This window comes from Misgurnus anguillicaudatus, chromosome 16 (genome assembly GCF_027580225.2).
Source record: "Misgurnus anguillicaudatus chromosome 16, ASM2758022v2, whole genome shotgun sequence".
NCBI lineage: Eukaryota > Metazoa > Chordata > Actinopteri > Cypriniformes > Cobitidae > Misgurnus > Misgurnus anguillicaudatus.
The window spans coordinates 23,471,492-23,494,889 of record NC_073352.2 but is presented as its reverse complement, the minus strand read 5'-3'; the positions used below and the strand labels follow the sequence as shown (position 1 = coordinate 23,494,889).

The 23,398-nt window shown below is 36.3% G+C and overlaps 2 protein-coding genes across 4 annotated transcripts; one reads left to right on the top strand and one right to left on the bottom strand.

The window, feature by feature from the left end:
* The first annotated feature begins 234 nt into the window (after nt 1-234).
* On the top strand, nt 235-15,132 carry itga6l (integrin, alpha 6, like). Of its 3 annotated transcripts, XM_073854373.1 has the most exons (26): nt 235-364; nt 471-683; nt 1,289-1,416; nt 1,959-2,050; nt 2,134-2,371; nt 2,771-2,881; nt 5,094-5,310; nt 5,414-5,619; nt 5,695-5,789; nt 5,943-6,070; nt 6,527-6,616; nt 6,700-6,764; nt 8,022-8,167; nt 8,256-8,399; nt 9,060-9,175; nt 10,253-10,409; nt 10,508-10,591; nt 10,674-10,753; nt 10,885-10,959; nt 11,084-11,186; nt 12,888-13,067; nt 13,351-13,461; nt 14,096-14,206; nt 14,287-14,385; nt 14,555-14,680; nt 14,857-15,132. In XM_073854373.1, exons 2-26 carry the CDS (start codon nt 502-504, stop codon nt 14,905-14,907), a joined length of 3,135 nt encoding a protein of 1,044 aa, XP_073710474.1. In that variant the 5' UTR covers nt 235-364; nt 471-501; the 3' UTR covers nt 14,908-15,132. The 3 variants fall into 3 exon arrangements, 2 of the variants coding, with proteins under 2 accessions (XP_073710474.1, XP_055034531.2); XM_055178556.2 differs by lacking the exon at nt 235-364 and having other exon boundaries at nt 385-683; XR_008637446.2 differs by lacking the exons at nt 235-364; nt 14,287-14,385; nt 14,555-14,680; nt 14,857-15,132 and having other exon boundaries at nt 383-683; nt 12,888-13,062.
* Nucleotides 14,921-21,805, bottom strand: chrnb3b (cholinergic receptor nicotinic beta 3 subunit b). Its single transcript, XM_055178558.2, has 6 exons — nt 21,542-21,805; nt 20,671-20,822; nt 17,951-17,995; nt 17,645-17,754; nt 16,694-17,567; nt 14,921-15,526 (listed from the first exon to the last, which is right to left on the bottom strand). Exons 1-6 carry the CDS (start codon nt 21,600-21,602, stop codon nt 15,383-15,385), a joined length of 1,386 nt encoding a protein of 461 aa, XP_055034533.1. The 5' UTR covers nt 21,603-21,805; the 3' UTR covers nt 14,921-15,382.
* Between the last annotated feature and the right edge of the window lie 1,593 nt (nt 21,806-23,398).

The following is a 23,398-nucleotide window of genomic DNA, read 5'->3' as shown; positions in this document are numbered from 1 at the left end:
ATGACAGTAATATTCACAGCATAAATCTCTGGCGCCATCTAGTGCTGCACTGTTTAATTGCGCTATTCTGACCACACACTATGACACTTTTTATAAGTGGACAAAACATTTTTATTTGCATTACAACAAACAGCCACACGATGTAATTTAGCTTGGATGTATACGACTTAAATAAAAGCATATTTATTTGAATGGCTGTGACCTACTGCACAGAGCACAAATAATTTACTTCATCTACAGCAGCAGTTTATCTTGCATAGACAAATTCGCCTCACCGTTGATACGTGGGTTCATACCTTGAACGTGACTAAACTTGCCAGGGAGTGTTTGTGAATGAAAGGGCATGCGCATGTTTCCAGTACAGGTAAACATTAACTATCTTTCTTGTACAGTTATTCTTTCTTCCACCCTCCGGCGAGACATCCGCAACGGGTTATATAACCATAATGTCACTTGGTCTTAACTTCAAGCGGTAGACTTCAAGCGGGAGAGGAGACCATCATGTACTCAAGGCTCTGGGGGCCGATGGTGACCGCGTGGGTGCTCACCATCGCTCAGCTGCCGCGGGTTTTTGCTTTTAACTTGGATACGCAGAGTCCCATGAGGAAAAGCGGGGAGGCGAACAGTTATTTTGGATTTTCCATGGCCATGCACCACCAGCTCCATCCCTCCGACGAGCGCTTGTGAGAGATTACAACACTTTAATCCTTTTATTTACAGATGCAAATTGTTGCATGGGTAGCTTTGAGGAAATATATATGATATTGTTTTATTAGTGTGCTTGTGACATAGTAGCGTCTTTATTTTAATAGTGCATTAAAATATGGTATGAATTTCTATTTAATATCATTTCATACTCAATAATAACAAGCTAATAAACACTGAAAACCACAGAAACTGGAAGCAGAAATTATTATGGATTTAATGGTTATTGTATTGGTTTTAAAGAAATAAGGTACAAAATGTAGTCTATGTATTTATGTAGTGTGTGTTATAGGACACAATAGATCCTTAAGGTACAGTAATATACCCAAAAAGATACAAGATTATATTATGTTTATTATACATGTAAAGGTACAAAATGGAACCTTAGGGTACCACCCCAGTGACCGAAAAGTTACTGTTTTAAACCTTTGTTTTTGACAGTGTAATGTATGAGTCCAGATTTATTTGAAAACATTATTTATATTGTTTTATTCACAAGGGATAATATAATATTTGTTCAGACTCTGTTCTTAAACTGTTGGTGATATGCACTTGACCTAAAGTTCATCATGCGCATCCCCAGTTTGCTTATTGGAGCCCCTCGTGCAAAAGCATTTCCTATTCAAAATGCCAATATATCTGGAGGTCTGTACCGATGTAAATTTACCACAAGACCTGATGATTGTGAACGCATCCCCCTTGACCTCGAAGGTTAGTAGTGGTTGTGCATTGTGCAAGCCTATTGCTTTAGTAAATATTGTTTTTAATAATTAGTAGTATCTTAAAGGTGCGGTGTGTACATTTTAGCGGCCTCTAGTGGTGAGGTTGTGAATTGCAACCAACGGCTCAGTCCACTGCTCACCCCTCGCTTTTGAAACACATAGAGAGGCTACTGTAGCCACCACTGGACAAACATGTCATCATCGGAGATACAACTTAGTTAAAAAAGTTTGTCCGTTAAGGGCTTCTGTAGAAATATGGTGGCCCAAAATGGCAACTTCCATGTAAGGGGACCCTTGTTGTATGTAGATAAAAACATCTCATTCTAAGGTAATAAACATATAACGGTTCATTATGAGAGGGTTTTATACACCCCTGATAATATAGTTTTGTATATTTTTTTGCATTTCTTTCAAAAGATCCTTCTAAAAATTACACACTGCACCTTTAAATTTGGTAAAAATTTTGGTAAATAATCACAGTGTTTTGTGTTTGATAACTATTATTATACATTATCTCCTATAAACTGAAAGTTCGTTCAAAGGAGAGGGCAGGAAAAGACCACAGAGAGAAACAGTGGTTGGGGGTTCGTGTGCGAAGTCAGGGACCTGGGGGAAAAGTAGTGGTTAGTAAAAAATTATGCTTAAAGCTACAAAATACTTCATGTTATATACCTTATGTTTAATGTATATATGGTGTTTTATTTAGACTTGTGCGCACAGGTATCAAGACTGGAGTCTTACTAATCAGGCGGTTTTGGGTAGATGTTTTGTCATGGAGCAAGATCTTAAGTTGGATCCGGATGGTGAGGACTCGAGGACATTTTGTAGGATTCGTTCAGCAGAGAAACACATGTTTGGGTATTGTCAACAGGGCCTTTCGGTAGCATTTACCAAAGACAGCAAATACGTTGTTTACGGAGCTCCAGGAGCCTACGAATGGAAAGGTATGTCATGACTTTATAGACAGATTAGTTTGTTAATGTGCATTACATTACATTTTGTTAAAGGCGGGGTGCATGATTTTTGAAAAACACTGGAAAAAGGAACTCAGGCCGAGTACCAAAACACACTTGTAGCCAATCAGCAGTAAGCGTATGTGTGGGGCGGGTCTATCAAAAGAAGGTCTAGATTCTATTGGGGTAGGGGCGTGTTTGTATAGGTGATTTTAAATGTCAACATTGGCTTTCAGAGATCATGCACCATGCCTTTAATGTAAAACGATTCAATTAAAAACTCGTCAATAAATGGCAAAATGCCAGTACAGTATTTAAAGGAATTAGATAACAAAATAGAGTAATAATGTTGAGAATTACATTGTATAATGTTTTTCTTTCATTCTAAAGGCACTGTGCACATGGAGCCGGTTGATGATTTCTCTTTAGACACCTTTGAAACAGGAGATCAGTTTCGATTTAAAGAAGATCTTATTCCTGTCGGCATCAGCAGCCTTTTAGGTGAGCATGCCCAAAACCTCCTGAGTTTGTATTTTGTGTACTAATTTGTTAAGTACACATTTTGTTTTTAACATGTATACTGAGAATATACAGTATAAGCCATTATTTTCTTGATTTCATTACATGAAATAAATAAACTCAACTGGTAACTTAAGACATTCAAAACAAACTGAAAATGTTATATGGCATAGTGGGCTTTAATCCGTACACTGTAAAAAATTCCTTGTTGCACTATATTTTTAAGTTTAATCAGTTTGAGATTTCAATTAATTTCAACTTCTTTGACTACACTGTTAAAAGTTAAAGTTGGATCTACTTAAAAAAAATCCTTTAATTGGTAACACTCATAAAACTCATATTGGATCTCATAAAAATCCATGTTATAGTTACGGAACATTTAATCATTTTATCCCTGACTTCAGCTTTTTTCCGTAATGGGACCACTGATGTCTTTTCTTTGTCAGTCCCACGGATTTCTTGTGTAATTTTATGTATTGTTTTCTCGTAATTTTTTTCTATTTTCAAATCATTGTTGCTTGGGCTTGGGTTAGATTTGGGGTTTGCTTTAGGATACGTTTATGTTAGGATGTACTTTTATGTATTGGTTTCTACATGTCTTTCTGTAACAGAAAATTATTCTAACCCTAACCCCAACAACAATGGTAAGAAAATGAAATGAAAAACAATGAGAAAACAACATAAAATGACACAAGAAAAGCTGAATTCCGTGACTATAACACGGATTTTCGTGAGATCAAACATTTTCAACTTTTAATTTTTTAAGTGTTATCAATTGAAGTAATAGAGGGTATGCACATGACGTCACCGTTGGCAAGAGGGACTGCGGTTACGCCCACTGAGTGGCAAAAGACAGAGCGGCAGCATTTGAGTACATCGTGACATCTGCAAAAACACGGTGAAAACGCGTCTTAATGGGAAAAAGCTGTTGTGCGATAGACTATACTAACAGATTAACAAGAATTCTGAGCTATCGTTTTACAGAGGTTTTACTCTCTACTTAAAAGTATTTTGTCAAGTCTTTGTATTTTATCCATGTTTTTCTTCTAAAGCATATTATCATTATTTTTAATTTTAAATGATACATTTTTGTTTTACATTTAATATTTAAGTACATTAACATACTTTTACTCAAGTAAAAGTACACAATTTAAATGTAATAATTAGGTATTAAATAAATGTTAATATGCAATATTAAAGAGTATGATTCTATGCTTTAGACTGTAGTGAAGTAATGTTTTTCCCAATACAAACACCCTAATAAAGCACAGATGCTTGGAAAGTGTAACTAATGTAACTAAGTATTGTCCATCTCTGCTATCAAGTCCAACTAAATTTAATTTAAGCTGATAATAGTCAGTTTTACTGGCATTTTCGCAGCAGCTGCTGTGAAAACTAGCCATTTTGTTGAACGTTTGCCACTCATTAAGGCGAGTACGGCGTGCGTGGTCACGTGGAAAAGTGACGTCAAGGCATACGCTCTATTTGGTTAAGTTTTACTTTGTAGTGAGGAGTTGCTATAAATTATTTAAAAAATTAAGTTGAAATTACTTAAGCTAATTCAACTTTATTTTTATGATTTATAACTCCACACTAGTCCAAAAAGTTGAAATGAATTGTAAATTAATTGTAAAAGTTGATCAAACTTAAAAATGTAAGTGCAACAAGGAATTACATTATATTGGAAGGAAGTAGCTCCACACCAAAGAGGCTTTTAAAGACACATGTGCCGTCGAACTATTGTACAAATCGCTCTCGTAGTCGTGCAATGGCTATATTGCCTCTGGATATAGAGCAATATCACACTTCAGCTCGAGCTATATTACATAAGAATGCATCAAAAGCAGTAAAATGTAGTAGTCATATCATGAGAAATTTAGTTGTCTTAGTTGTATTGAGATTAAAGGACCTCAAAAATATACAGAACTCTAAACTATAATAAAAGCAGGATAGATGCTGTTATTTCTAAATACCTGATCCCACGTTTAAAACTATAATGGATAACTTATGTAGGCGGCATTACACATAATGGGCTGTTTCATTAGAGAGAATGTACATTAATATATATAATGTTTTTGGTTCAGGAAAAACAACTTACATTGCACGTGTACAAAATAATTCAACAAATATGATATGACCTCTTTAAATCTGATATCATATATTTATCATCTGCTTTCCCTCTGTCGTCTCTCAGGCTTTTCTTTAGACAGTGGGATGAACCTTATTAGGAAAGGAGAGCTGAATATAGTGGCAGGTGCTCCGCGCTCAAATCTCAGTGGCGAGGTTGTGCTGCTGAGACCAGATGAAAAATCATCATCAAAAAGCTTAACAATAGAATATATTCTTCAGGGTCCAGGTTTGGCCTCTTCTTTTGGCTATGACCTCACTGTGCTTGATCTAAATGCTGATGGGTGAGTTCTCACTTATGACTAAACAGGATGCTATTGTACAATTTCATGAGTAATCGGGGCATGTTGGACTCGACTGTATGAGTAAGCGTCCTTATTGCTTCAGGTGGGATGACCTTGTTGTGGGGGCACCCCAGTTTTCCGAAAAAGACATGGACAAAGATGTGGGAGGGGCCGTGTATGTTTACATCAACCAAGGTGGTGCACGACAATGGAACCAAATCAATCCCGTGTGTCTCACTGGTAAAAGAGACTCCATGTTTGGAATAGCAGTGGAAAATACTGGTGACATCAATCAAGATGGATACCAAGGTTGATAGAAAAATCTTATCTTGGGCTTCAAGTTTCCTTGCAACTGTATGATAACTAATCTCTTCCAATGAACAGATTTTGCAGTGGGCTCCCCCTATGAAGATTCTGGAAATGGTCGAGCGTATGTATATCATGGTTCACCTACAGGCTTCCACCAAAAACCACAGCAGGTGTGCAAGTTTGCAAGCGCAATACAAGATAAGCTGTCACAAGGGCGACTTTATCCTTTATGATGATGTTAAGCACTTAAAAATGCATGAATGTACTATAACAAGACATTTTTTGTGTCAGGTTGCATTGTTTCAAAACAATTCTGTTTTTAGGTTTTGCATGCTGGGAACCATGGTATTAAATTGTTTGGCTATTCTTTGGCTGGAAATATGGATGTGGACAGCAATGGCTATCCAGACCTTGCTGTGGGTTCACTCTCAGACTCTCTACTTATTTACAGGTAATTTTCTTAAAGGGATAGTACATCCAAAAATAAACCTGCTACAGTTACCAATAGGCTTTATGCCCAGCTGCACTACTTCCTGAACTTCAGCCAGCTCCTTGTTTCCTGTCTGCCATTATTGGACAAACTGATAAATCCAGGTGTGCCTGACCTCATTAGTCACAACAACACTAATCAGACACACCTGGATTAACCAGTTTGTCCAATAATGGCAGACAGGAAACAAGGAGCTGGCTGAAGTTCAGGAAGTAGTGCAGCTGAGCATAAAGCCTATTCCTGTTTCTTTCTCTTTTTAACACAAAACGAGACATTTTTATACAATGAGAACAATAGGGGGTGGCTCAGGATGTACACTCACTATGGCATTCACCAACTTTTACAAACACTTTCATAAATGTTTTATTTTCGATTCTGTAAACTTTTGAATACTAAGCTCACTTTTTTTATTTACAGGGCTAAACCGGTGGTTAATGTTGAAAAGAGCTTAACATTAACACCTAACAGTATTGACTTCAAAGCGCAGGACTGCAAGACAAACCCATGGTGAGACGACAGCAACATATTTCAGTCTTTGCATTTACTGTACCTTTGGCATCTTAATACTTCTTCTAATAAAAATCTAACAGCATCATTACAGCACAATCCTGCTTTTCCTACACTGCACAACCGGCGACATACAATCCCAGAATGAGTGAGTCCATTCCCTGTTTTCCATACAGCTTTCTTCAATATCAAACAATCATGAATGTCGCCGTATCTCATAGTTAAATGTGAGTCATGCAGGCTGGGTGTGGTTGGCAAACATTGGTGGTTGACAAAAAGCAAACTGTTTTAACTTTAACCCATGCGTTGCATATGTTATGCGTGATGAATTAACAATAAACAGCATAAATTAATCAGACTTCAAATCAGTTTATCAATGAAGAGTTTGGTTCCAAAACGCAATAAATCCATTTTGACTTATTTCGGTAAAAACGTGTTTTCTATACCAAGAAAGTGACAAGATGAAAAATACTATTTTCTGTTACAAACTTTAACATAGCATCTTTAGGTTATATAAACATAAAAAATTCAAATCCATAATTCGATTTTTTAAGATTTATTATAAAAACAGATTTTTTTTCCGCAAAATGCAATAAATCTATTGAATCAATATATAAATGTGCATTCAGCTTTGCCATGTTGTATTCATTTAGTCAATGTGTTAGCATCACAGAAGCCTGATACTGTCTTGTGAGAACAAGCAACAGCCGCCATTTTTTCTTCATCGGAGTGCCTCTCACATAAATTATTCGATTTTGATGGCTTACTTCCCTGTCACAGCAAACCACCACCGGTTTATTAATGCCATCAAAAGTTTTATTTTGTTTTTGTTTGTTTGTTGATCACGAAGTACAAAGTAGATGAGGAAAACTAGGATTCCTTGTGTATTCAACATGCCACCATTGTTGTTTACAGTACGTGGATTGGTGCGCTGTGATTGGTTAAGAGGATTTATTGCATTCTGCGGATTTATTGCATTCTGCAGAGAAGGAAAAGTGGCGTTTAACACCTTTTGGGGAAAAATGAAAAAAGATGACAGAATAACACAGCGGATATTGGATTTTGCATAAAATTAAGAATTTAATTTTTAATACTGACCTGATACAATACTGATTTTGGCGGTAACTCTTTTTTAAAACATGGCATTTATCGCATTTTGGAACCAAACTCTTCAAATATACTATGATTTATTGTTTGTTAGCTAGAAATGCACAAAGAAAGTTAAAGTTAAATGAAACAGTTTCAATTTAAAATTTGTATTAATCAAAGTAGAATCTAACATTAATACAAGTAAAAAAATAGTTGTTCATTCTTAGCTTTTTGCATTAACTTGCGTATATATTAATAAAATTATTAACTTACTGCAAAATGGCAGAATCATATTTAATAAATAACCTTCCTACAGGGATCAAGTACAACCTAATGGCCGATACAGCGCACATGGCATGGGGTCTTGCTTCACGAGTGGTCTTTATAGATCCTGAACAGGGTTTCCATGAACTGCCCGGCCAGAGCCAAAAGCAGTGTATCCAGACCCGGCTCAAACTGCTGGTACTGTTCAAATTTAATATCATGCTTTCTGATTTACTCCTGTAATAAAATCACAAGTGAAAACTTAGGATGAAAAACACTGTTTCAGGGAGAAATCCAGGACAAGCTGACTAGCATTTCCGTTGGACTATCAGTTTCTTTGCCACCCGACAGCCCTAAACAAAGTTTCAAAAACTTCCCTGATCTACAGCCTGTCCTCAACTCTCTGCAAGAAAACACAACTAAAGCAGAGGTAAATGCATATTTTAATATGCTTCAACATGTTTAGCAGGGTCAGATAATACAGTAAACTCTGCTATTTTCTACCAGTCTACCATAACTCTACCACCACTTCTCTTATTACTAGAGGCAAGGCAAGGCAAATTTATTTGTATAGCACATTACATACTGTACACAGGTATGCTTTACAGAAATAAAAACATAGATGAGAATGAGAATTTAAAATAACAATTAAATGAAAATAAATGTGATTTAAATATTTGTTAAAAATAATAAAAAACTATAAAAGTGACTGGAGTTGTATTTTCCATTAACTGGTTTAATATTGCTCAAAATAGGACACTTGTTAAAGCCAAATAAATAAAAAATGCTAAACTATACAGTAGTTGACGGGTAATTTGTTTAACTACGCTCAATGAGGATATACTCTTGCATAGCTCAGATGAAAAACCCTTTAAGTGCATCTGACATGTTTTCTTGTAAATTATTAATTTTTTATCAAACTCTTGATGGATTCTGTCAACAAACCGTTTTTTTCTGAATAGCCTGAGGCAGGGTTTAAGTGTATGTGATTCGGTTAATATCATTTTCTCGTTTTTGACGTAGGTGGTTTTTGCATCCTGATGTCCTTCTGTATCACATACTGTAATAATGATACACCTTTGTTTCTCAGTTTATCTTCATGAATGCTGGCTGTGGAAGTGACAACATCTGCAAGAGTAACCTGCAGCTCCAATACAGCTTCTGCACCAAAGAGCAAGAGCAGGAAAAGTGCAACCCACTAACCATGTAATAATCATGTATTTGGGCTGTGCATTTGAACTTTTATATCTACATTTATGCATTTAACAGACAGACAGATCAATAAAGATGATTCAAATAAATACGATTTAAATGGAGAGTAAAACATTCTCACATAAAAAACTATAGTAGATAGATATCATAGTATTTAGTAAACTAGTAGTAATATTTCGCAACAATCATTACACATCATTGAAACAGAATGCACTATGCGCCAAACATAATTATTACATAATGTTTTTTTAAGTATTGAAAATATTTAATGTATTTCTATCAACAGATTTGCATTGTTAGAAAAATAGTCAAAATATGTACCCCAGCTGTCACTGGGGCAGAACCCTTTAAAAAAGTCCTAATTAGGTACAAAAATGTATACATTTAGTAAACATTGCCTTTGAGATACTAATATGTATACTTGAGGCACTAATATACTAATAAATAAAACTACGAGGTACTAATATGCAAAATTTAGGTAAAAAGATGACCCAGTGACAGCAGGGGTACACATCCTGACCATTTCAGACAGTGTAGAAATGAAAATTCTGTCATCATACTCACTCTCATGTTGTTACAAACCCACATACATTTCTTTGTTCTAATAAACACAAAAGAAGATATTTTAAGAAATGTTTGTAACCAAACCGTTCATGGACCCCATTTACTTCCATAGTATTATTTTTTCCTACTATTGAAGTAAATGGGGTCCATGAACAGTTAGGGTCACAAACATTTCTCAAAACATCTTCCCCTGTGTTCATCAGAACAAATTAATCTCTACAGGTTTGTAACAACATGAGAGCTAGTAAATGATGACAGAATTTTCATTTTTGGGTGAACTATCCCTTTAAGGGAAAAGAGTGCGTCAATGATATTTGGCTAAAGTTATACTGAAGCTAAACTTGCATGTAGTAACACATCTAACACGTAACTGGAATATACCTAAATCCAAATTTGGCAACTATTCTGCTACTTTGTTATACTTGGCACATCTTGACCATCTTGTTGAATGGGGTTTAAAAGAAGTAGTAAAAGTTATTCTTGTGGGCATGCCTGTGTGTGTTGAAGGGAAAATCATATTCCTGTCATCTCACCCGGTGATGAAAATGTTGCCCTGGAGGTTACTGTAACCAATAAAGGTGGAGATGATGCACATCAGAGTCAACTATCTGTGAATTTTCCGGAGTTTCTGCCCTTATCAGCAATTGAACTGAAGAAAAACAGTGTATGTTTCCTAATTAATTTAACAAATTTTAAAATAAATATGATTGTGTGACTACACATTTCACAAATATTTCATATTATTTTTTTATCACCGTGCAGCAAACACAGGTGCAGTGTAAAGCCAATGAAAAAAGGACACAGGCAGATTGCCAACTTGGAAATCCTTTTAAAAGAGACTCGGAGGCAAGTGAAAATCTAGTTTTAGTTTATCAAGTGCAAGAGTCAGTAACAGTCTACTAATCCAGGTTCTCTTCAACGACTTTAGGTTTCATTCTTTCTGATACTAAATACAGACAGGCTTTCTTTGACAATAACAGGGGCTAATGTTACTATGTCACTCAAAACGTAAGACAATTCTTGCCTTTCTGTTTCTCAGATACATATGCTTATCAATAGAAGCTTGAAAACATATGTTTTGTCTGTTTTTGCTAACTTTATCTTGTTTATTTATTGTATTTGGGGCTTCTTTGTTTTAGAATAAGCGTTCAAAATATCCCACTAGTTGTCGCAGAGGCAAAAATTGTCTTTGAAATGCACCTGGAAGTCTTTGGGTAAGTCTTAAATGCAAACACTGAAATGGATTTCACAACACTTGTGATTCAAGTTCTGTTTTCAATTGGTTACATTGCTGTTTCACTTGCAAATACATCTTTGATCTGTATTTTGTCTCTGTAGTCTTGCCAAACCTTCCCAACTGTTTTTTGGAGGAGAAGTGAGAGATGAGAAAACAATTAAATCAGAAGATGAAATTGGTTCATTGGTTCAGTATGAGTTTAGGGTTGGTATTTCATCTCCCACAGCTGGCTTTAAAAGAAAGGGATCTTTAAAATAACAATACTGATGATCACTCGTAAAGGTCCAGTGGGTAGATTTTTAGTGGCATCTAGCAATTAGATTGAATTGCAACCAATGGCGCAGACCACAGCTTACCCCTCCCTTTCGAAACGCATAGTGAAGCTACGGTAGCCGCCAAGGGACAAACAGTGATGTAGTGACAAAACCGAGGGGCAACCTTTCCGATCTCTCTGACGAAGCCAATACGGAAGTGACTTAAACGGCAATTCATCGAATGGCCGCTAGAGGCAGGCTCCAAAAGGGAGTCAATTCCCATATACCCCAATGTTAAAATAGCCAACTTTACAGTAGAAAATAATATGTTTACAGCCTGGTACAAAAATTGTTTTTGGTCTGTATAGCTAAGTTTGCCCTTCATGACAACTGTAAGGGGGGTGAATTTTTTTGTAACTCCTCCGTTTAAATTATATTAACTCATTCACCGCCAGCCTTTTTGAGAAAAGTTGCCCACCTGCATTTTTGTGATTTTAACAAAATTTTAACAAAATTCCTTGCAGGAAAAATTATTTTCTATAAATATATAAACATACAAATTATATCAAATTAAAGAACACACCCTCTGCTTTCAAACAAACAATAAACAAACAAACAAACAAACAAAATGGGGAAAAAAACGTTTCATTATATATTTACATTTTCTACTTAATTTACCACTGAAATATGGATATTTCTCTTCAAAAATACAACATTTTGAGCAAAAAGCTTAAAAATTTGCGTTTTTGTAAAGAAATGTATGTTAGAGATCAGACTCAGAATGACTATCAAACATAAAGGCAGTTAAAATAAATCATTAAATCTTCTTAACTTCCGTTTTTGATAAATTCGTTTTGGCGCCATCTGGTGGATAAAAGCGGTATTACACTTTCACTTTGAAATTCGTCCAGAAAGGCATATTTGTTAGTTAAATATGAACTCATAAATGACAAGATAACTCGTCAATGGCGGTGAATGAGTTAAGCTTTAAAGTTCTGCATAATTAAGGGCGTGGCCACTTGAGTGACGGTTGAACAGCCACTGCAGTCACTAGAATCGAGCTAGGCGGGCGTGGTTTCAGCAACCAGACACCTCAGCTTCACCCACGTCCCACCTCTTTACCCAAGATGGGGACGGCGGGCAACACCTACATTAAGCTTCAAAAATCTTCAGAAACCAATGGGTGACGTCACGGACACAACATCCATTTTTTTACAGTCTATGGACAAAACGCGCTCTGTTCAGCCTTTTGTCAGTTTAGGGCTACAGTAGAAACACGGCGCCATGTAATGGCAACTTACATTTAAAGGGATAAAAACGGCTAATGCTAAGGAAAATAAACGTACATAATATAGTTATGTATATTATATTGCATTTCTGTTAAGAGATCCTCTAAAAATTACACAATTCACCTTTAAGCCTTTGCAAATAGCAAGATATAACAAATAATTGATTATAATAATTCTTTGCCCATGTTGGTATGTTTATTAGTGGATTTTGATCATATCTATTAAAATAATTTTGTAAATAACTTGAAAACTATTATCTTAATTTCTGTAACTGAAGGAACTTTTATATATTTTGTTGAACTTTATATTTAAAGCTTGAAGCCCTATTGATGTTGCATTTGTGAAATTTCTTTGTGGGTCAGATTGTTAACATTGGGCGGCCCCTGAAGTCATTCACTTCTGCTGTGCTGAACATCCAGTGGCCCAAAGAAACCAAAGAGGGAAAATGGCTTCTGTACCTTGTGCAGGTCACTGGACGAGAACAAAAAAAAATCATTCCCTGTACGCCTGCAGAAGAGATTAACCCATTCAAAAAGAGTAAGGTAATCCAATGAAGTTGTTAACACTGTTGTTAAAAATTTAAATGAGCTACCATTCATTTGACTTTTACTGTCTATGCTATGATATATGGTTCTTGACTCCTGTCCTGGGGACACTGCACATTTTATATGTCTCCTTTATGTAACAGTCATATCTAAGATCAATAAACTGAATTGCACGTCACATCAAAGGACATAAACATGTGGGCCGTAGTTGAGATGTACTGATACACACCTTAAGCTCATTCATCATGTGATTTATAACACGGCTGTGTCAATTCTTTAGGCATTAAACAGAGAAAGGCGGGAAATGGGCCGTGAATCAGAACTGGAGGCCTTCAGCACCGATAGCGGATTTCTGTCTGTTTTTGGAAACTCAAGAAAGTACAAAACCCTGGTAATTTATGAGTATAATTTATTATAACATGGTAAAATTGCCACTTTGTAGGTGTGAGCAAAAAATGTGCCGTTTTGTGTGTGTCCTTTTAAATGCAAATCTGATCTCTGCACTAAATGACAGTGCAGTGGTTGAATAGTGCAGATTAGTGGGAAGTATTATCCCCTTCTGACATCACAAGGGGAGTCTATATTTTCACATGCTTGCAGAGAATGGTTTACCAAAACTAGGTTACTGTGTTCATCTTTTTCACATTTTATAGGTTGATAGAAGCACTGGGGACCCAATTATAGCAATTTAACAAGGAAAAAGTCAGATTTTCATAATATGTCCACTTTAAGACACACTTGTGACCCTGTCTGTGAAAACCCAGCTAAACTTATTTTTACTGGGGTTTTTACATAAAACCATCCTACATAATGTAAGGAATATTCTGTGAAAATATAACCTTGATATCTTTAAGGAGTCAGGCCATGTCAAATATTGACATAATTAGATCTCATAATTAGATTATGTACTTTAGCCTGGATTTCACTATTGGTATTGTTTGTCTTTTAAACTTAAATCAAAGGTTTTTCAAAAGGTAGTTACTGAGTTTTCGTTTTATTCATCTTCATTTATGTTGCTGTCTCAGACGTGTGCTGATGAGTTAAAATGTGTGGAGATAAAGTGCCCTCTTCAGGCTGTGGACAGTACTGCAGTTATTGTTCTTCACTCTCGCTTATGGAACAGCACTTTTCTGAAGGTAATTTTTAAAAGATGTAATATAAAATAATTTACTTCTGGTTACTGTGAAAAGAAACTTTAAAATGTTTGGCTTTACAGGAGTATAGCTCACTGAACTATTTGGATATTGTACTAGATGCGTCTTTGAGCCTTAATGGTACTACTGAGAATATTGGGATCCGACCATCTAAGACAAAGGTTAAGTTATTCTTTAGATTAGTATTATAAACATTATTCTATGCCATCATACACAATATATGTTTTATTTAAAGTAATACTTATATACCCACAGGGTAGAGTCATTATGTGATTTGCAAGAGGAAATTGTGCAATGTAAGCTTAACAAATATTTCTATGAATAATACAGGTGAGGCTAACTGTTTTTCCTGAGAAGAAACCAGCTTTGCTTAGCCGGGTCCCGTGGTGGGTCATTCTACTCAGTGTAGTGACTGCATTGCTGTTAACAGTCTTGCTGGCATACCTTTTATGGAAGGTAATGTGTACATGTGTATATTCATAATATTCATTCTTTACCTAATCAAAATAATACTTTTTTAAATACTATGAATAGGAAACAGCATTTATCTGAAACAGCATTAATGAGTGAGGAAAACATTTAGAAATGCATTTATAACTTTGCACTAATTAAACTTATTTTGTGCTCCTCAGTTAAATTGCTTCAAGTGTGAAATGTGTAACGACAAGACAAAAATGAAATAAGCCATCAACGAAGGACAACTAAGGAAGTGTCTTAAAACAGTGCAAGACATTTAGCTGATTCTGTGGGGGGTTTTGCCCAACACATTTGCGCAGGTCAATAATAAATCTTCATTTTTCTTCTTTTTTTTTACATATATCAGCATTTTTCTACTGTTGTTGTAAATGAACATTTAAAATGAATAGTTAAATTATCTACAAATAAAATCTTAATTTTTTCATAAAACAGTACTAGTCTATCGGATCACTTATTTTTCTACTAGTGGTAATCTAACAATACTAATCCGCACATGTGAAATGGCTTATTGAACAATATTTTAAGCGTGTGGTAACATTTCTTGTTAATTCATTTGACACAATGAAAAACACAGTGCTGTTTCTTTGAATGTAATATTGTTAAAAGGATAGTAAGTGTTTTCCTTAGTGTGGTATGATGAATGCCCGTACTTGGGGATTTGGGTGTAGTTTACTGATTGTTTTATGGTGAAGGAGGAGAAGTGCGCATGAACATCTTCAGGGCAGGTGTGAATATGAGGATGGTGCCCAGTACAGACACGGTAAGAAATGCCCAGAGGAAGATTCTGTCCAACACCTGTGCCACAAACTTCCAGTCCTGTACAACCTGGCAGAGCCAAAAAATCAGCATTATCATAGTTGTCACTTCTTAAATAACATTCCACCTTTTTTAAATATGCTAATTCAACTATGCTCTCATTCTGGTGTAATAATCAAGGACTTTGCTGCCGTAACATGGCTGCAGGAGGCACAATGATATTACGCAGCAGCCGAAAATAGTCCCATGGTAACTTTCAATGGCAGGGTAATATTACTACGCCTGCTGCAGCCATGATACAGCAGCAAAGTCTTTGATTATTAAACCAGTTTAAGAGTATAGTACCTAGCCATATCTGCCTAGAAAATCGCAACTTTTAATTTTCTGTCAGTTTTAGTACACGATGTAACTACAGACGAGTCAAGTTTTAAATAGGAAAAATATCCAAACTCTTTGGTTATTTTTTAGTGCGATGCTAATGGTCTAATCAGATTCAATGGATTATGCTAAGCTATGCTAAAAGTGATACTGCCAGACCCGGAGATCAGCTGAATGGATTCCAAAAAGGTAAAAATCTGATGTTTAACTCTAGGGGAGCTGGAAAATGAGCATATTTTTTTTTTTAAAAAGTGTCCCTTTAAGCATCAGATAGTCGTCATCTTAATCACTGATGTAGATATTAGCAAACATCAAATGTCATCATTTTCCCTGGCTTTGTCATCATTGTCATCAGTATCACTGATGCCAGAGTGACCTTATTACCACAAATCATCATCAATGTCATGTATACCCAGAGGAAAATTTTGAGGACACAAGAGACTTATTAAAGGTCTGCTTATATTTCAAATATCTATTTTAACTGAATTAACTAGTATCAAAGTAAAGTCTGGGCTTTTGCTCTTAAAATTTCTTTGAAAAACTAGAAGGATAAAAATGAGATTGTTTTTGATATACAGCATAAGTATATATAAGTGAATTTGGATACTATAGATTAGTTTACATTGTTTCGAAAAATAGTTTGACAAATGCACTAAAACGATAAATCCAGACTGTTGTATTTTGACAAACATCTCCGTTTGAGATGAGGTTGAGCTTTCTTTTAAAATCAGGAGAAAGATCAGAGAAACAGAAGAGACTGAAACATTTAGATATTTATCAGTTCTTATGTTTGATAATTTTCCTATAATGCCAAAAACAAGACCATGCATTTTTTATGTATTAATCAGAATATCTAACCTCTCTAATGAAATGCTCCTTCCGAATATGTTGTGAGATGTAGCGAACAGAGTTGGTGGCTTGCTCCAGCATATTGATCAGAGCTTGACCTTCTCCCTCAGGACCTGGTCCTTTTTTGCTCCGGGGTTTGAGGTCAGGGCTTTGGGGCTCCATCTCTGGGTAGTGATAGCGGTCTGTGTTTCCCCTCATGCAGAGCAAATGTGGCAGCCTCTGGAGGAACAGCGAACGAACCCATGGAGACATGGGGTGGTAAGTAGCCGAGGAACGATGATGCACATTTATAACAAACACGGTCACGATGATAGAGAGGGTGACGAAGACCATGATAAAGAGCAGGTACTCGCCAATCAGTGGGATGACCTTGGATGAAGAAGGAATGATCTCTTCGATGACCAGGAGGAAGACAGTAAGGGACACCAGGACGGAGGTGGAGAGAGAGACTTTTTCTCCTTCATCAGAAGGAAGGTAGAAAACCAGCACTGTGAGGAATGACAGTCCCAAGCAAGGAATAATAAGGAAGAGCGTGTAGAAGAGAGGAAGACGTTTCAGGATAAAAGAATAGGTGATGTAGGGGTAGGAAAGGTGGCCGTCCCGTCGGCTGCCCTTGACACCAGTGGCGCTGAGAATCTCCCATTCGCCATTATCAAAGAAGTCGCTTCGGTCCACCTGCTGGTTGACTAAGACGAGATCAACCATGTTTCCATCATATGTCCACGAGCCAAACTTCATGGAGCAGTTTTGACGATCAAAGGGAAAGAACGTGACGTCCATGGTGCAGGCTGACTTGTAGCTGGCAGGGGGTGTCCAAGTTATCATGCCGTTATACTTTATAATAGCTTTGGTCATAAGTGAGCCTTCGAAACGTCCATCAGCACTAAAAGTAGACAAGATTACACCATTAATGAAATGCAACGATTCTATCTGGTTTCCACACAAATGACAACAACTTACTTATCATATAAAACAATGTCTGGGAGCCAGATGCTCTCTGACGGGACTCGGATAAATGTGATGCCACCATAATTCTCAGGGTTCCAACGCAGTTTATAATCCATCCATTCCTACAAAGCCAAATTATATAATTGAACTTTATTAAGTTTGATTTGATAATGTTGGTCCAATCTTGATTACTGTGAAGTCGCATTTGATCTATTGAACTGTCTGTATATTTTCTTAAAGTACAATGCACAAAAATTCACCCAGCAAAACTTTAGTTATGTCAACAATTATCATACAAATGTGTTTGAGTTTACCTACCTCCCAAAGCCACACATTTGTGGTCATAAGCTGATTTTTTTCATCCTAAAACAGAGGGAGATAACCCCATAAACAACAGCTATGTAAACAATATAATCAAATTAAAACCCTTTTACAGAAATATAAACAAATTAATATACATTCATCTTAAGGATTATTAGGAACACCATACTAATACTGTGTTTATCCCCCTTTCGCCTTCAGAACTGCCTTAATTCTACGTGGCATTGATTCAACAAGGTGCTGAAAGCATTCTTTAGAAATGTTGGCCCATATTGATAGGATAGCATCTTGCAGTTGATGGAGTTTTGTGGGATGCACATCCAGGGCATGAAGCTTCCATTCAACCACATCCCAAAAATGCTCTATTGGGTTGAAATCTGGTGACTATGGGGGTCATTTTAGTACAGTGAACTCATTGTCATGTTCATTTCAAAATTTGAAATGATTCGAGCTTTGTGATATGGTGCAATTTCCTGCTGAAAGTAGCCATCAGAGGATGGGTACATGGTGGTTATAAAGAGATAGACATGGTCAGAAACAATGCTCAGGTAGGCCGTGGCATTTAAACAATGCCCAGTTGGCACTAAGGGGCCTAAAGTGTGCCAAGAAAACATCCCCCACACCATTACACCACCACCACCAGCCTGCACAGTGGTAACAAGGCATGATGGATCCATGTTCTGGTTCTGTTTACGCCAAATTCTGACGTTTACCATCTGAATGTCTCAACAGAAATCAAGACTCGAGGCAACATTTTTCCAGTCTTCAACTGTCCAAATTTGGTGAGCTCGTGCAAATTGTAGCCCCTTTTTCTATTTGTAGTGGAGATAAGTGATACCCGGTGGGGTCTTCTGCTGTTGTAGCCCATCCGCCTCAAGGTTGTGCGTGTTGTGGCTTCACAAATGCTTTGCTGCATACCTCGGTTGTAACGAGTGGTTATTTCAGACAAAGTTGCTCTTCTATCAGCTTGAATCACTCGGCTCATTCTCCTTTGACCGCTAACATCAACAAGGCATTTTTGCACACAGGACTGCCACATACTGGATGTTTTCCCTTTTCACACCATTCTTTGTAAACCCTAGAAATGGTTGTGCGTGAAAATCCCAGTAACTGAGCAGATTGTGAAATACTCAGACCGGCCCATCTGGCACCAACAACCATGCCACGTTCATAATTGCTTAAATCACCTTTCTTTCCCATTCTGACATTCAGTTAGGAGTTGAGGAGACTGTCTTGACCAGGACCACACCCCTAAATCCATTGAAGCAACTGCCATGTGATTGGTTGATTAGATAATTGCATTAATGAGAAATTAAACAGGTGTTCCTAATAATCCTTTAGGTGAGTGTATATTCAATTACACACATTACATTTTTGTCAATAATAACTAAAATTGTATGTCACTTAACTAGCATTTTGTGCTTTTTAAAGCCAACTATAGTCCACAAGTTTGCATTAACATGTAATCAAATATGATAAGGCATATTTGGCGTGCTGTCCGAGGGTAGGGCTCAGAGCCCGGAATATTAGCCTGGAATATTAGCCTGAACTCAGAGTACTCCCCCCTTCCTAACTGGGATAGAAATACCATCTGAAAGTGAGGCGATGGAGTGTAGGAGGGATGCTGCAAAAACTGTCACAGGACAGAAGTGAGGGACGGCTATATATAGAGACCTCCTGATTGGGTGGATTACATGGCCATGCTCCTCCCGAACTTAATTAAATAAACTTCAAAGAGCACTAGAAAAAGGTTAATGTTATTATCCATAAAGCAAACAGCATTCTGGCTTTCTGTTGAAATTATGAGATACATAAAGTAAAGTCGGACTGACAGGTTATTCAGCCCATAATTACAATTCCTGTTATTATTTCAATTTCTCAAAAGCATTGGCCATTTCTTTAGATAAATGTTCATCATAACCACTTTTAAGGGGTTTAATACTTTGAATTATGAGACACTTGGTCACTCCTGCCCTCAGGTCAGGTTTATATCAATATGAACAAATAACCACATCTGAGCCCTCCTCTGCTAGACACCATCAGATTGCATGGTGTAATATCAGTTAGTCATCAATTTTTTTCATAGTCAGAGCAATCTTTAGCCTTCATGCTGCAATGACATATACACTACATACAATAATAAAAAATAATAATAAAGCATGTATTGACAAAATCATACCCTAAAAGAGCATTTACACAATGAATACACAATTTACTTCTACAGTGGCTGTGGTCCCTATGTAAGTGAATCCCTGTGCTTGGGCAAGCACATGAGATGAAATTAATATCAGACTATGCTGAATAGTTAAAAACAAGACAAATTCTGATAACTTCAGTTAGTGGCTGAATCACAGACTATAAAGGCACACTTTTCAATAAATTACACTTCACTGGACCTCTGCTCTGTTAATAATTTAAGTCTTCTGAACAGCAAAACGCTTTTAGAGAGAGCAAGCCAGAAAAAAGAAGAGAGATGTGACAAAAATATAGTGGAAAGGAGTAGGACAGAAATATGTGTCTGCATTTCCTCAAGGCGAACAGATGACAATAATGTATATCTAATATAGAGAAATATAAATACTTTATTTATCAATGTATTTCAAAACCATGGACAGCTACAGCAGATTTGTTTCAGCACCATGGACAGGGATCAACACAGAGCCATCAGTTGTCCCTCAAAATTAAGTTTAAAAAGGTGAATTAGTGTGTTGTCTTACCACATCTACTAACTGAGATATCTTCAAGCCGAAGCGGACTTTAACAGTGTGGTTTGCATGCAGAATAGGCCTGACCCAGCGCTGGTACCCCTGAAACAAGTCCCTTAGCAGAGCATCCTCTCTCTCTGCCAGAGATACAAACCCTTTAGCTGCTGAAAACAAATCATACAATGATTTTAATACATTTCATAATGCAATTTCTACCATTAGGTTTACTGTCAGTCGACCAGGTATTAATGTTCATTACTAAGTAGTGTGGGCAACAGGGCTTATTTTCAGTACCTGAATAAATGCTAATACTTTTACAATCAAAGTAACAGAATCATGTGAGCAAAAGCAAAATTAAATTACAGACAACCAAGGATATAAACCAGATACTGTATAGACAGTCAGCAGAAGGCCGATAACAGTGTCATTACACTGACCTCAAGTGAGGACATACACACTCATCAACTACACACACACACACAGGCAGACTATATGTAAATATAATAGAAAACAAACATAACCCCCTTTCACGAACAGATATCAGATGGTCTATATATATTTTATTTTATTGCTAAATAAAAAAATCAAATATTCAAAAAAATAAATAAAATAATCAGATTGACTATTGTACATGAAGATTGAACATAAATAATGTCAATCGACCTGCATAAAAATACTGCAGTATACTTTAGTATTTACTTTAGAATTAATAAACTATAACACTACAAACAATATGGTAAGAATTTTACTGATGTTTACCATAGTAAACTAAATAGTAAACTAAGTATTCTTCATGAGGGAATTGATTAGTAGATAATAACCGAAATATAGCACCCACTAAAAAAATAATAATATAAAAAGAGGATTATAAGTTTGCACTTACCAGTCGTGCCGGCGATAGTTTTGGTAAACAGTGTGACAAAAACAACGATAGCCAACAGCATTTTGTAAATAAGTATTTTAAACTGACTTGACACAAACTAAAATCGACGTGTACGCGTTCCACTGTACTTCAAAATTCAATTTTACAACCCATAACAACTGTTAAGAAGTTGCAGTTATTATTTAAATTAAAAACAGAGTGTTTTATCAAGCTGCAGCGTCTCAGAAAGTGTCCAGCCACGCGCTTGACTCCCACCACAGGAAGCGAGGGGAGGAGCGCGTGCCCGCTTAAAGGAACAGATGCATTTCTTCAAATTTCTTTATATGAGTAAGAACACTAATATTAACAAATCAATAACATGCCAAAAATATTTTTCCTGTTTTAGTTTTTGCTTGTTTTAACTTAAGTTTTAATACAGGGGCTATATGATTTTAATGAATATGTTTAACATATTTGTGTTTTAATAGCCTACCAATGATTAAAGTTAAGAATGTTATCTTAACTTTACTTTGTCATATCTTTATTTAAGACCTTACATATAACGTTTCAGTACTGCCAAATTTTAATGCTCTGAAATAATCACATAAGAAAAGCTCACAAGATGTCGGCTATAAGGATGTGGCCCCTGAGTCACAAACTTCACTGAATACATTTTTTGGGATATTCATGTTCTGATAATGGGTAATAGGAGATACACTAAGTATGATGTTTCAATACTATTAACTATTGCCAGTAGCTTACTTGTGTAGAAAAAGTAAACACCAACAGCACTCTTCCCAAAACGCACTTAAGCAGTAGCACAGGCAAACATTTTTCCTCTGTATTCATGGCTTCAGTCTAAGCTCAGATGATTTTCTGCTCCAGTTGGGACCAGCTGTGGCCTCAGAGAGGGTTCATCTAATTTTTTTCTCATGTTGTTGCATGTGATGTTATTCTCTATCATTCTGAATACAAACCTTCACTTGATCACACATAGACATGATCAAACAGCCTAATCAGATGTGCATATCCCAGTAAGAAAGTAATATACAGATGACATGAAATCGCATGGAATGACATCAAAGGTATCAAAATGAGGTTATGATACACTTCCACAGTTGTGCTACTGCATTTGTCATTTTGATTTAAAGGTTTCTGATTCATATTATGTACACCACATCTTCTTTTATCCACACCACACGTATGTCTGCATGCGTGTGTGCTTATAGACTGCTGACTTTAGAAGAGAGGCACTAAAACTGCAAAGTTACTTAAATATTCATAAAGTCATTCTTTAAATAATACATCTCCGCATCCATTTGCACACTCCCTTGACTTCACTATCTTCATGTCAACCACAGTCATGAAAAATGAACACTGAAAATCTCAGAGATTCTTGAGAAATTAATACTGCCGTCTAAACTCCAGTGATTGGTGAAATTGAGACTATAATGTGAGAAGATGCCATCTGCCTAACAGCTGCGTATTTTGCATATATTTGCGAGTGGCAAAATGCACTTCAATTAAAACACAGAAATGGCAGAATCATTTTTCATGGTTTTAATTAATTGTTTTCCACCTAATCATCATAATATTACAACATTATGATAATTAAGCTCATCCACCATTCCAACAAAATCACATGGCCTAAAGACAGACCACAAATCAGATATCAGTATGTAAATAATGACTTCGAACAAATTAAGAAAGAAACTGCATCAGGACTACAATTTAAGTGTAGAATTGCGAGGTAAACAGGAACTATGTGTATTAAATAACAGTACATGCAAATGTGTGAGACAAAGATGTAAGATCTATATCCAATAAACACCCACATGTTTGACCATCTACAGGTGCTGGTCATATAATTAGAATATC

Excerpts from the sequence above, each read along its gene's own strand:
- chrnb3b (XM_055178558.2), bottom strand. The coding sequence starts at position 21,602 with ATGCTGTTGGCTATCGTTGTTTTTGTCACACTGTTTACCAAAACTATC. Across the intron at positions 17,996-20,670 it reads TATCTCAGTTAGTAGATGTG|GATGAAAAAAATCAGCTTAT; the intron begins GTAAGACAACAC and ends CCTCTGTTTTAG. Across the intron at positions 17,568-17,644 it reads GACATTGTTTTATATGATAA|TGCTGATGGACGTTTCGAAG; the intron begins GTAAGTTGTTGT and ends GTCTACTTTTAG.
- itga6l (XM_073854373.1), top strand. The coding sequence starts at position 502 with ATGTACTCAAGGCTCTGGGGGCCGATGGTGACCGCGTGGGTGCTCACC. Across the intron at positions 2,051-2,133 it reads GACCTGGGGGAAAAGTAGTG|ACTTGTGCGCACAGGTATCA; the intron begins GTTAGTAAAAAA and ends TGTTTTATTTAG. Across the intron at positions 14,681-14,856 it reads TGGCATACCTTTTATGGAAG|TTAAATTGCTTCAAGTGTGA; the intron begins GTAATGTGTACA and ends TGTGCTCCTCAG.